Raw genomic sequence first — 13049 nt, 5'->3', positions numbered from 1 at the left:
CCCAAAACCATGTCCCCCAACAGGCTACTCGGGATGTGGTGCTGAGCAGGGCGCCAGAGCAGGAGGAGGACCGGGCGGTGAGCCTGAGGAATGCGGCGGCCATCTACGACCTCCTGAGCATCACGCTGGGCAGGAGGGGACAGTACGTCATGCTCTCAGAGGTACGGCCAGCTCCTCCCTCCCAGGAGAAAATGTGATGGAGCCACCAGGGGTCCTCCTTCATGGTCCCTTCCCTGTAAAAGGCTGAGAATAGTGCCGAGCACAATGTTAATAACTGTCAGCTGTGGTTATTCTTATTGGATGTCTATCTACATTTCAAAAGCACTTTCACAAATCTCATTCCATTTGCTTTGCACCATCACCCTGTGAGACCATTCACCTGCCATGGAGGTGGGCACTAAGGGCCAGGGGTTCTGCATGGACGGGAAGCCCCTGAGGTTTTCTGACCAGAACCAAGCAGGCCTCCTACGGTCTCCTGGCCAGGGGCTTGGGCAGTGATGACCCTGGAGGGTGGAATGGGCTTGGTGTGTCCTGGCAGAGAAGTGCTGACCGGCGTCCTCTCCCCAGTGCCTGGAGCGAGCCATGAAGTTTGCATGTGGAGAATTTCACCTTTGGTACCAAGTGGCCCTCTCCATGGTGGCGTGTGGAAAGGTAAGGCCTCGGCCTGGGGCTATGCATCACCCTCAGGGGGCTCTGCTCTCCTCTGGTCCCTCCCAGAGGTGGGGATGGCATGCAGGACCCAGAAATGTTTGTCAGGCAGCTGATTTTCATCTCCAGGAGGGTGAGGGCATGGGAGGGCCACACACAGACCCCTGTGCACGTGAATCCCGTGTACATGTGTGAGTCTAAGGCTGCTTTTCTCTGAGGGTGTGTGTGTGCGCAGGGAACATCGTGGCACTTCCACAGTGAGTTGACGGGCAGACTGCATGAGTCAGGCATGGGGAGTGGGTTCCAGCAAGGGAAACTGTGTTCCGTTTGGGCTGTGGCTGACTTCCTGCCCCCAAGCGTGGAGTCCAGGAGGCACCTGCTCGTGAACCTGGAGCTGACCGGATCCCGGGAGGACGGGCTGCGTTTGCTCTCTGCCCTCCAAGCCCTGTTCCAGTACCCCTCATTCTTCCTCTGATGAGAATCACACTTACATAAGCCCCTATTTTAAGTAGCGACATGATAGGAAAAGCTTCCCGGGGCTGGGTACTGTGGCTGTTGGAACTGAGGCTGCTTCGAAGGCAGGAAGTAAGGTGGCATGAGCTCGCAGATCATTCCAAGAGCTGTAAACACCCAGGGCCCTTTTGTGGGGCTGAGGGAATTCCTCGTCCCCTCTGCCCCTGCCCGCCCATCTGTGCCACCTGCCATTTCTAGCCCTGCACCGTCTCCGGGGAGGGCCCTCCTAGGCTGCCAGCGCCTCCGTCATGAATGCAGGGTGTACAGGCTGGGTCCTGGCAGGGAGAGGAAGGGAGAGCAGGTGCTGTAGCCTAGCCGGTAGGAAGTCCAGCCAAGAATCCAATGAGAGCTTCTCTGCCCCTGCCCTGCTGGGCATTTGTCTTCCCAAGCCTCTCCCCACCCCCCAAGCCCCATCACATTGGCCACCTCACAGAGCACCCTGAACATGACATGATGTACCCCAGCTCTGTGCTCAGCAGGGTCTTGTCAGGGCTCAGGGAGAGTTCAGAACAGAGATGAGGAGGGAGGAGTGGGGGCTGGGGCTTCCATGGAGCCTGGGCAGACAGTGCACGGGGCATGTGAGAGCTTCCTGCCTCCAGGGAACGGAGAAAATGCCTCCAGTTCTGTAATAGTGAGCGTGGCCCAGGAGAGCCAGGGCCGTACGGGTTCTCGCCTTCTGTGAGTCATGGACCCCTGTGAGATGCTGAGGAAAGCTGGGACCCCTCCTCAGGAGAAAGCACCGCCCACGAAGTTAGCTTTAATGTCTGGTTGCTCCCGGAGGCCCCAGTCTCGGAGAAGGTGCCATGTTAGCCTGGAAGGTATGGGGCCTTCCACCTCCTCACCGAGAAGACCAGGCTCAGAGGGGCCCTGATGCAGCCTGGCTCGTTCCAGGGTCCCGGGAGCTGGTGCCCGGCCCCGCTCCTTCACAAGAGCCAGGCGCACAGGAGAATGCGCTTATGGTGGGTGCGAGGTGATTGGTGAGTTCCTCACACGAGGGCCCTCCAGCCGGGTTACACCTACCCGTACAGCAGACGATTGGTCTAGAAGTACACTCTCCACCTCCTCAGGAGCCCTGCCCAGAGATCGGTGGGCCTGGTTGGCCAGACCTCACCTTTTCTAAGATCCTGAGGTGGAAATCCAGGTTCTGAACCTGTGATTGTGCCAGAAAGGTCTTCCAGGAGGTGAGGCGGACAGATAGAAAGGTACCCGGCACTGCAGCCTGCAAGAAGAAAGTGAGTTCCATGGCATGATGTAGGTCGCTCTATCTTTTGGTCTCCTCAGCAGTCACATTGGCTGCGTTGCTAGGTAACCAGTGTGACAAAAAAAAAAATGCCGGCTGCTCTGACTGCGGAGTCCTCAGATGGCTCCTTAAATAGCAGCATTTTGTGGTCTGTGTGGGGGAGAATGTGAATGTGGAGGTCAGGGTTAGAGAACCCTGTGCTTCAAGGATGCACAGGTCAGCAACCAGGGAAGGAAGCCAAGGAAAGGCCTTGAAGCTCGCTGGGGTGTGTGGCCAGAGGGGCGGCGGTGCGGGTGCTGGGAATAGCTCACAGGGGAGGGTCTCGGGAGAGGTGGGGGGCCTGGCAGCTCTGCCAAGCTCTTCAAAGCCTCTCTTGCTCCAGCCCACGCAGGGCACCCTTTGCATCCTCAGCCTAACAAAGGCTGCCATCGGCTAGCACCCTCTTGTAGGTGGTCCTCTTGATTCCTGAGAGAGCAGTGGGGGACAGTGGTGTTTTTCTTCTCTCTCCAGCCGTCCTGATAGCCAAGAGCCATGGCCTCTTCCCCTTGCCACAGTACAGGGCAGAGGAGGCGGTTGGCTGAGACACCTGGAATTGGCCTAATAAGCCTGAGCCCAGAGCCCGGGAAGTCACATCTGGGCCGAGAAAAGCTCAGACTTTCTCTAAAGGGTCAGCGAATAGACAGTTTTGACTTTGCAGGCCAAATAGTTTCTGTGGGAACTACTCAATTCTGCCTTTGCATCGTGAAGGCAGCCACAGACAATACATACATGAATGGATGTGGCTGAGTTCCAATAAAACTTTATTTACAAAAGCAAGCTGAGGGCCACATTTGGTCCTCATACTTACAGCAATGCTTGGTCCATAGTGAGACCTAGATACGTGTTGCTGGTGTTCTTCTCATCACTGTGATTAGTTATATCCCTGCCTCGCCCAGGATGCTCCCCCCTTGGGCCTCCGTCCACCCGTGGCCATCCTCAGCAGGTCCAGTCTAACAGAGTCCCTAGAGCCTTGGGCATCCCCAGATTCCTGTCTGGAGGTTCCCCCTGGCTCTGCCACCTTGGCTTCTCTCCTGCTAGTCTGCCAGCCTTTAGACTCCCACCCCATTCCCTACCGCCGGCCCTGCCTCCAAGCCCCATGCGGTTTTGGCCTGATCTCATCATCTGCTAACCCAAGAGTTAGAAGTTTGAGACAGCCCCTTTCTACCTCTAAACTTTGTGTGGTTCACATCTGAATTCTTTTTAAAGAGCCTCCATCTGTTGTCACCTTAGCTGTTGTCATATCACTTCTGGGTAAGGATCACAGCTTCCATTCTCCAGGTGTGGAAACTGAGGCCTAGGAGGGACTTGCCTGCCCACACTGCCTGGGCTCCTACTGGGCCCACTTCCTGGCTCTTGAGAGGAAAGGGATGCAGAGACAGGGCTGGCAATTTGGGAACTGCCCCCATTGTGCACAAGGTGTCCAGTCTGTTGCCACCTAGGGCTGCGTGTGATGGCGATGCCTGCTCTTTCTCTGCAGTCGGCCTACGCTGTGTCGCTGCTACGGGAGTGTGTGAAGCTGCGGCCCTCGGACCCCACCGTGCCCCTGATGGCCGCCAAAGTCTGCATCGGGCCCCTGCACTGGGTAAGTGAGCTGTGGGGGCGGGGTGGGCAGGGGCCAGGGCCTGGCGGCCTCCTGCGGGAGGATGATGGGGGGGCATGCCCGTCTTGCTGTGTCTATGACGTTGTTATAATGAAAACATATGGAGAGAGCTGGATGGATCAGGGAGGCTTCCTGCAGGAGGAGGTCTGGGACTAGGCTTGGAGGTCTGGGAGGGGTCCACACAGGCCAGCGGCAGGCCCTTCCGTCACAGCTTGCTCGCCCTCGCCACATGATTAGCAGGGAAACCAAGTCTTTCCGGAGAGACTGCTGGCATCCTGCACCCTAGAGGTAGAATGTGGTTGGGATGTGGGTGGGATGTGGGTGGGATGTGGGTGCTGGCAGATAGGAGGCACCCAGGCTGAGCAATGCAACAGCGGGTGGTGGTATGAGCTGGAAAACAGAGAGGGTGGGTTCGCCAACCCTTAGCTCACAGTCCTGTGTATTCCTAGGCTCCTGAGAGGGGCCCCAGCTCCATCACTAGGATGAAGCCCAAAATATCCACCTCGCTGAGGTGGGGCGGGGGAGGGCATCTGCGCTCCCAAAGGCTGCCAGCTTTGAGGTGGCTGTGGGTCCACCCAGCCAACGGCCGCCCTTGCCAGGAAGTCCTAAATTTAGGTCTTCCCGCCGTGGAGGAACTGTTTCCCTCAGCAGCATAATTACAGTAATTATGTGCATTCAGATTACATGGTAATAAAATTAGGATCAAATCAGTCCAAATTGAAATCAGATGAGTTAGGAGCAAAGGAATCAATGACAACATAAATAGAAAAGCCCAAAAGGCAACTTAAACATGCAGACTTGTCACCAGAATCAGGGAGGAGGGGAGCTGTTTAACCTCAGCTGAGACCATATTTGGGTTAGGGGGCTGGTTTGAGCCTGGGTTTAAATCGGGTACAGGCTGGAGTGGGTCCTGTTGGAGGGCCGCGGGGTGGGGGGTCTCCTAGTGGCCTTCCCTGATGGAAACCTCACCTTTGTGGCTCCCTAAAGCCTCGCTTATACCTGCCGTGGACACGGAGCACATCTTATTGTAGTCGTTAGTTTTTGATCGGCTGCTTCCTGCCTGGCCCCTACTGGAGATTGAGCCTGCAACATGGGCATGTGCCCTTGACCAGAATCGAACCTGGGACCCTTCAGTCCCAGGCCGACGCTCTATCCACTGAACCAAACCAGCTAGGGCTCATCAGTGTTTCTTGAGGGAGGGAACTGTCTCCCTTCCTGAAACCCCAGCCCAGAGCTGATGCCTGGTGCTTATTGAATGAATCCTACTTGCTGATGAGCACAGACACATGGCACCCAGTTCTGCCTTACATGGTACTTCTCTTCCCAATTAGGCAGGGAGCTTCTTCACCTGCCGTGACTTGCACCCTGGGCCCCCTTCCCCACACAGAACCCTGCACATAGTAGGTGTTCACTACTGCCTTACAGAATGACGCCTGCCCCAGCTGGCCGGGAGGGACGCGTGTGGGAGGTCTGCATCTGGTTCAGTGGTGCTCCCTGCCTCCCTGGGTTGTGCTGGGCCGAGAACAGAAACAGGCTGTTGGTAGCCAAGAGCAGCCCGTTCTCAAGGAGGCCCAGAGAGGGGCAGCAGCACTCCCTGTCATCAAGGCTGTGAGCAGGAAGAATGGGTCTGACGGGCACACAGGGGGGTGCTAGTACTTGGGACACAGCGTGGATCCCGAAAGGTTTCTGACATCACCTTGTCCGCTTTCTTCGTGGCCATTTTGGCTCACCTCAGCCCCCAGCAGGCCCAGCCGTGGTCCAGCCAAGCGCTGTTAGCCGGGGACAGAAATCTCCAGGTGGCCAGTTTGGCCCAGGTTGCAGAAAGGGAGGCTGAAACTGGGACATTTGAAAAACGAGTTGTGCTGGATGAAACCGGACTGGGTGGCCATGTGCCCAGAGGCGGAGCACCTGCTGTCCCACGTCCTGTCCTTATGCCTGGAGCCAGTATGGGATGTCCCAGGCTGGGTCTGGGTCTCAGGGCGAGTAGGGAGGGGACCAGGCAGAGGGATGATCACGTGCTGGTTGATATGGGGTTTGCCGGGGGGAGAGGGGGTGCAGCGGGGGGGTGGAAGCAGCTGGGGCAGCTATGGAATCAGGTGGGAGGCTTAGCCTGGCGCTCCCCTAGGTGACAGCTGTGTGTGGCAACCTCCTGCTCTGGCACGGCCAGCATCTGACCAGGGTCCCCAGTCAGTGATCTGGGACAGGAGAAAAGGGAGATATAAATATTTTTTAATATCCCTTCAATCACAATTATTTAAAAGTCATGCAATTTAAAAAGTTGACTTTCTAGGAGGATGTGAGATGGGGGTGTGTATGTGTGCTGTGTGCCACACACAGAAAGAGAAGGGGAGGATGTTACGAAACAGAAAAGCAGACCATGCTCCTCTTGGGAAGGGTCTGGGGTACTGTCTCGGGGCCACTTCCCCTGAGGGGACTGTGGGGCGGTGGAAAGAGGGCAGGCTTTGGAGGCAGAGAGGGTAGGGTTCAAATTCCTGCCTACCCACTGGGTGCTGTGTGACTTCAGGGGAGTAACGTGCCCTCACTGTGCCTCATCTGTAGCCTGGAGCTGAGCAGTGTCTCCGCTCAGCACATTGCAGGTCCCTGGTAAATGGCAGCTATCCCTGTGCCAGCCTCTTCGACGTAGAGGCTCTCAGAGGGATGTGCTTTTGTGGTTTTGCCTTCACTTTCAGATTCAGGGGTGGGAAGATGGATTCAGTATGGATGAGGCGGCTCTCCTGCCATTCGCTTGTGGGAATTAGGGAGAGTGCCTGCTCCTCTGGGGAAGACGCATTTTCTGTCTTTTTAGTAGAGCAGATAACAACAGCTCCTGGGCCTGTGGGACAGGCCTCGGGAGAAACCCAGGTGCTGTTTATCAAGCTCTGCAGGCTCAGGAGTGACCCCTCTCTAGTTCCCAGGAAGGGAGGAGGCGGTGAAGATTCCAGGGGACAACCTCTTAGGCAGCCCTGGAGTCGGAAGGCAGCCTGAGCGTGAGCAGGGTGTGCAGCTGATGCTGGTCTTGTGTAGGGACCAAATTAGGAAGCTGGAGAGAGGCAGGAACTTGTCTGGTCACTTTTCTTACTTGTGGAAGGCAAAAGCCAAGGTTCCGCCCATAACCTTGAGGGCATCCTTTCCCCAAGAGTCAGAGAGGAGGAAAAGGAAGAGCCACGGAAGGCAGCAGTGGAGCAGGCAGCTCAGGGAGAGCCGGCTGTAGATCAAGACACCTGGGTCGGAAACTCACTTCTGCCACTTACTAACCCTGGTGGTCCCCTAAGTTCCCTGTGCCTCAGAACCTTCGACGGTGAAACACCATCCCATCAGGTGGCCACAGTACCGGGAAGGGTCAGGTGAGGGCTAATTCACTCTAGAATTGTGGAGGGTGGGGGTGCAAGGATCACACCTGGGTTTTGTGTAGTGACAGGGCTGCCATAGGTAAAAGATGTATTAAAAGCAGTGTATTGTTGGGAAGGGAACAGCTGAAAAGAACTTTGAAAACCCCTCAGCCTAGAAGTACGTTGATGAGCAAGAAGAGCTCAGTGCTGTAACCTGAGCGAATCATGCAGAAGCAGGAGCCACCACTACAGAGCTACCGCTGTTGCTTTAAAGGCCACAGGAGGAAGCATAGGGAGATTGGAAAGGGACCAGTGAGGTCCTGGGTGGGGAGAAAATGGCTAGATGGGCAGAGGCTGGGGAGCTCAATCAACTATTTGTTTTTCACAACCCAGGTTGATACCCATTAGTGGGTTGTGAAATAGAACTCTTTAAAAAGTAGTTGAAATAGACGGTTAGAGAATGGGATAGAAAATATCCAAGTGTATTACCCTCGGTTGGGGCGAGTGTTGTGACAAAGGGTAGATTATGGTTACATGTCTGTGCATCCTGGACCGTGGCCGGGGTCAGTGGCCTCCCAGGGCTGTGGAGACCCAGCTTGTCCTGTTACTGAGTGAGGGTCAGGCCAGAGACAGAAGGTGGGCAGTCATGTCCCCTCTCTGGATTCAGGAGGGTCTTCGATGCCACTTCCTAATTGGTCACTGAGGTCACATAGCTATAGGGGAGGATCTGCTCAGATGGCACTGGCTACATCTATCAGGCTGAGATTTACAACATTTCTGGAAGGTTGAACTAATTGTAAATATAAAATTACAACTAATAGTGCAGTTTACATTCATGCAAGCTCTGCTCTGAGCATTCCCCGTGACTCCATCTCATCCAGTCCTCTCAGGAACTCAATGGAGCAGACAGTTCTTACCCCTCTTTCGCAGAAGAAGGAACTGAGGCACAGCAGGGTGAAGTGATGTGCCCCAGGTCGCCATTAGTAAGTAGCCAAACCGGGATGTGAGCCCAGCAAGTGCGGCCCCAGAGTTTGTGTTCTTAGCTACTAAGCAGCCCTGCTTTCTGCGTGGAGAGCTCTTCATGGGTCTGAAGTTGACTCGGAACTTAGGTTGGGTTATGGGACTTGAGGACAAAGATGGAAAGGGCACATTTCAAGGGTTTTAGGAATCCCACTCTTGTCTTAGAATTGGGCATTATATATGTTTTTTCTTTAAATAAATATTTTTATATCTAAAATACATATATATTTGGGGGTTGTTTATCATATTTTATATGGTCATACTTAATAGACTGATAATATTTCTTTTCCCTCATAATCACTGCATTGGCTCCGCGTGTAAAGGCTGCTTTGTTTCTGGTAACAAAAACCAAAATAATGTTGGCCGTGTAGGAAAATGGCACATGGAAGCCTTGTGAGTTTGATTTGAGATACATGCTGACACCGTGCTTAGAGATCATGTTAAACTATGTGAATAAGACTGGCAAGTACTGGTGAAGGAAGGCCACTGGCCTGGGGGTCAGAGTGGACCACAGGTGGACAAGCTAAGGGTGTGTGTTTTTAAAGCGAAAGGCTGGTGAGCTCTGTTCATCCAGAATATGTGTTTGAACTGGAGAGTAATTTTCCCTGTTTGCCAGACATCGCTGAGCCTTGTTCCCAGCACCCTTTCTACGTGGGTTGCAGGCGGTAAAAGCTGGCGTTGGCCGAGTGGAAGGACATGGGCATGGGAAGTGTTTACACATAGAGTGCAGTAGGTTTCTGGATTCTTTTTATAACTTGTACTTGGTGGTTTATAAAAATAAGCCTGTTCCTTTTGCATGAGCATAACAAGGCCTAAAGACAGTGTGTGAGATGAGCCAATCAGCAATGGGGATATTAGGAAGGAGGAGAGGTGCTCTTTGCTCCCTAACCCTTCCCATGATGCCTGCTGCCTCCCCTCTCCCTGCCATGAGACCCCAGCCGCATTCTCTTGAAGCTGCCATAGTCCCAAGCAAGGCCCACACAGTGTAACCTCAATTAAGAGCCACCTTGTTCTGTGGGGTCTTGCCCTGCTTTGTGTGGCCCACAGAATCCCATGCAAGTTCACCAGGCATCCTGCCCCCTTGTCATTGGGCATCCCCAGTCGGGCCCAGCACAGAGTGTGGTTTGTAGGGAGGAGCAGTTACAGTGGGGGTTGCAGCTCTGCATTTTGCAGATGAGGACCTTTGGGGCCCAGAAACTAAATGACTTTCTCAAGGCCCCATGGCTATCAGGTGCCGAGCCAGGGTCAGAGCTGGGGTCGGGGACTTGTCCACCAGTGCTCTTCTCACAACCTGGTTCTGACTCCAGCAGACAGAGCTCAGCATCTCCAGCTGTAGGCACACCTGCCAGTTGGGCTGGGCAGCTGGCAGTCATGGGGTTTCCTGAGCTGCTGCTTCCCCCTGAACCCCAACTCCTAGGGTCTGATGGTTTCAGAGGCCCAGCTCCCTGACTCCCTTGTTTTTTGTATGTTTAATTTATTTTTATTGATTTCAGAGAGGAAGGGAGAGGGAGAGAGAGATAGAAACATCAATGATGAGAAAGAATCATTGATTGGCTGCCTCCTGCACATGCCACACTGGGGTTTGAGCCCACAACCCAGGCATATGCCATGACCAGGAATCAACCGTGACCTCCTGATTCATAGGTCAATGCTTAACCACTGAGCCACGCTGGCCAGGCTCCCTTGTTTGTTTGGTTTTTAAAAAAAAAACACCAGCCTACCATCCTGGATGGAGGTGGCCCATTGCCCAAGCCAACAGCTTGAGCTCTACTATGAGGGCACTGGAGGGCTACCCTGGTCTGCATTTGTCAGGGATGGTGGTTGGGCCACAGAGGGATTCAGCCCTCCTCAGTCATTTCTATCTGGGCTCTCAGCTCACCCTCTCAGGTTCCCTTGTACGTGGGGCTTATTTTTCCCTCTCTGTTCACTGACTGGGTTCTCTGCTCCGTCAGCCTTTGCCTGCACGTGGTTCGCCACCACTGTGCCCAAATGGTGGACTCAGCTCAACTCGTTTCTCCACACTGATGGCCTCCGTCTCAGCATCTCAGCTCCACACTCCAGGGAGAGAGTCCCTGTGGCCAGTGGTCAGGCCGCCAGATGCAGAGTTGCCTGGCAGGGACAGGAGCGGGGCGGGCCACACTGGCTTGGGCGCCAGAAGCCAACTTAGGTTTGCCTCTGCTCCCTGGTTGGCTGACCTCATGGGCCTCTCCTGGGGGAAGACACCCCACACAGGGACCTTGGGGTGGCAGTGGGCTTTGGCTATGATCTGTTAAGCCCCTTTACTGTGGGGTAGAACCCATCTTTGTTCCTGGTGACACGCACTTGGGTGCATTGCCACACCAGGCTTGTGCACAGATGACATTCCTGGGCCTGAAAGGAGGAAGGGGCATTTCTTGGAGGCCTGTGGGCTGGGAGTGGACATGGCCGAGGCCCCTGGCTCCCCCCTTCCTCCCTAACTGGCCTGATCATGTGGGTAGCCCAGAGGCTCTGGAGGCCTGCCTTGTGCATGCCCCTCTCTCTGTGTCACATGTTGTATATGATGGTACATACACACGTGACCTGTGCCAATTGGTCCCTTTCCAACTGGAACAGGACAAAAACCACCCCAGGCCTTTGTCCCCTGAAAGCTTTGAGTTCTCTGTGTCGGGGAGTGAGCTCACAGGCACAGCAGAAGCGGCAGCCTGACCACTCTTCGGGGTGGGCAGTGGCCCCAGGCCCAGCCCAGACCCCTGTCTGTTCCTCCTGCCCTGGCTTCCTTCTGCTGAGCAGGGACAGACACAGGTACCTACAGAGGCCAGATGAGGAAAGGACCTGGCTCAGACTGGCCTGGGCCTAGGTCCATGCTCTCAGCAGAGTAAGTGATGGGAGACACAGGGCCCTGGGATGAGGGACGCTTTCTTTGAGCGAGGTAATGCCCTTGAGCACAGGCCCCTGGGTGGGTGGAGAGGTCCAGGGACTCACTGGTAGAGGTAATAGCTTTGATCCACTCTGGCTGTGTGGCCTCAGACAAGCCACCTGGCCTCTGCCCACACACAAGGAATGACCGTTCTGAGTGATCGGGGCTGGTGACTGTGAGTGGCTTGCATACCAGGGCTAGCAAAGCCCTCCTGGTGACCTTTGCCTCTCCTCTTTGCAGCTGGAGGAGGCAGAGTGCTTTGCCACGATGGTGATCGACCGTGGGGAGGAAGCTGGGGAGTTCCTCTCCAAGGCCTACCTGGCGCTGGGTCTCACCTACAGCCTGCAGGCCACTGACGGTGAGTGCCGGGGTCTCGGAGCCTCTCCTTGGGGTGAGTCAGGCCTCCTAATGGCCTCTTATTTCAGCAGTGTCTACCTCCTATTACACCCCCTTTGACTCCTCTGGGATAGATGTGTGTACACACACACACACACCCCTCAGTCCCATTTCCACTCCTTTGTCCACACTTCACACCTCTCAGAGATGCCTTCTTCATCAACCAGTTTTCCCACCCTTCAAGGCCCAGCCCCAGCTCCTGGCAGAACTCATGCCAACCTCTGCCTCTGGGACCCTTTGTTGTCCTGGCAGCTGTAATGGCCCGCCAGCCCTGATTCCACATTCTAGTTCATTCTGGTTCAACTTTAACCTCAGCACTGCTGTAATCTTCTGGGGTCTTTTGAATCCCTCTCCATGCATAGTGTAGAGATGGGTATACAGCAAGCGTTTAATAAATACTTGCACTTGGAGGAGGGGTTTCACTACTGCTACTCAGAGCCTAGCATTCACTCTCCAACCCTGACAGCTCAGCTGTGTGTCCCCATGGATCAGGCAGCCACCTACTTCTGTATCCATGCGGCTTGAGAGAAAGGGAGTGATGGACCCCCCCAGACTAAACCTGGGATAGGAATCGGCCCCTGAAAGTATAAAGAGGTTATGGGGTGGGGTGGGGTCGGGTGGGGTGGGGAGTTAGTGCTCAGTGGGTGTAGACTTTCTGTTAGGCATAATAAACAAGTTCTGGAGATGGATGGTGGTGGTAGTTACACATATTGTGAATGTACTTAATGCCACTGAGCTGTACACTTAAAATTTGTTAAAATAGCTAAAAAAGAAGCAGCAGCCTCATGGATAAGGAAGCCCAAGGAGGCATGTGTTCAGGATGGAAGTGGGAACCTCTTTCTCCAAGCTCAGGCCTTTGAGAGGGTCAGGTTGGCACAGGTGACAAAGAAGGCAGTGGAGTGCAAGGGCCTGGTGTGCCAAGAACCATGCCAGGGGGCTGGGGTCAGGTGGACACCCCACACCCTCCTCCAGTAACCAGAGCAGTGGGTGGCATCAGTGGAGGCTGTTGGAGTGCCAGCATTTGCCAGACAGGGCCCGATGCGGCCTCTCCTGCAGAGCGTGTGTGCCCTGGGGTGGGGCAGGGCTGGTCGCACCCTCAGCACCCCCTCATGGCTGTCTCCATCCTGTCTTCCGCAGCAACTCTGAAATGCAGGCAGGATGAGTTGCACCGGAAAGCACTGCAGACGCTGGAGAGGTAAGGGGGCCCGAATTGCACAGGGGCACAGGTACCAGTGCGCATGTTTGATCTCAGTGACCCTCTGGTGTAGATGGAGCCAAGGTTTCTGTCCCCATTTTATTGACCAGGAAACCAAGGCTCTGAGAGCTCACGCATGAAGCAGAGACAGGCCTTTGGGGTTGGGTGGGTGG

At 54.9% G+C, this 13049-nt stretch overlaps 1 protein-coding gene across 5 annotated transcripts in view; it reads left to right on the top strand.

Moving 5' to 3' along the window:
• The window catches only part of TTC7A (tetratricopeptide repeat domain 7A), a 109515-nt gene that overhangs the window by 55162 nt on the left and 41304 nt on the right, over positions 1 to 13049 (top strand). For all 5 annotated transcript variants that reach the window (XM_015557879.1, XM_006778627.2, XM_015557882.1 and 2 more), the window contains 5 exons: positions 24 to 161; positions 568 to 651; positions 3918 to 4022; positions 11526 to 11643; positions 12819 to 12876. In XM_015557879.1, coding sequence (XP_015413365.1) covers positions 24 to 161; positions 568 to 651; positions 3918 to 4022; positions 11526 to 11643; positions 12819 to 12876 — 503 coding nt within the window. The remainder of the gene's footprint in view (positions 1 to 23; positions 162 to 567; positions 652 to 3917; positions 4023 to 11525; positions 11644 to 12818; positions 12877 to 13049) is intronic.

The sequence above is a fragment of the Myotis davidii genome, unplaced genomic scaffold (genome assembly GCF_000327345.1).
Source record: "Myotis davidii unplaced genomic scaffold, ASM32734v1 scaffold6, whole genome shotgun sequence".
Taxonomy (NCBI): domain Eukaryota; kingdom Metazoa; phylum Chordata; class Mammalia; order Chiroptera; family Vespertilionidae; genus Myotis; species Myotis davidii.
This window is presented reverse-complemented; position numbering and strand designations above follow the sequence as displayed.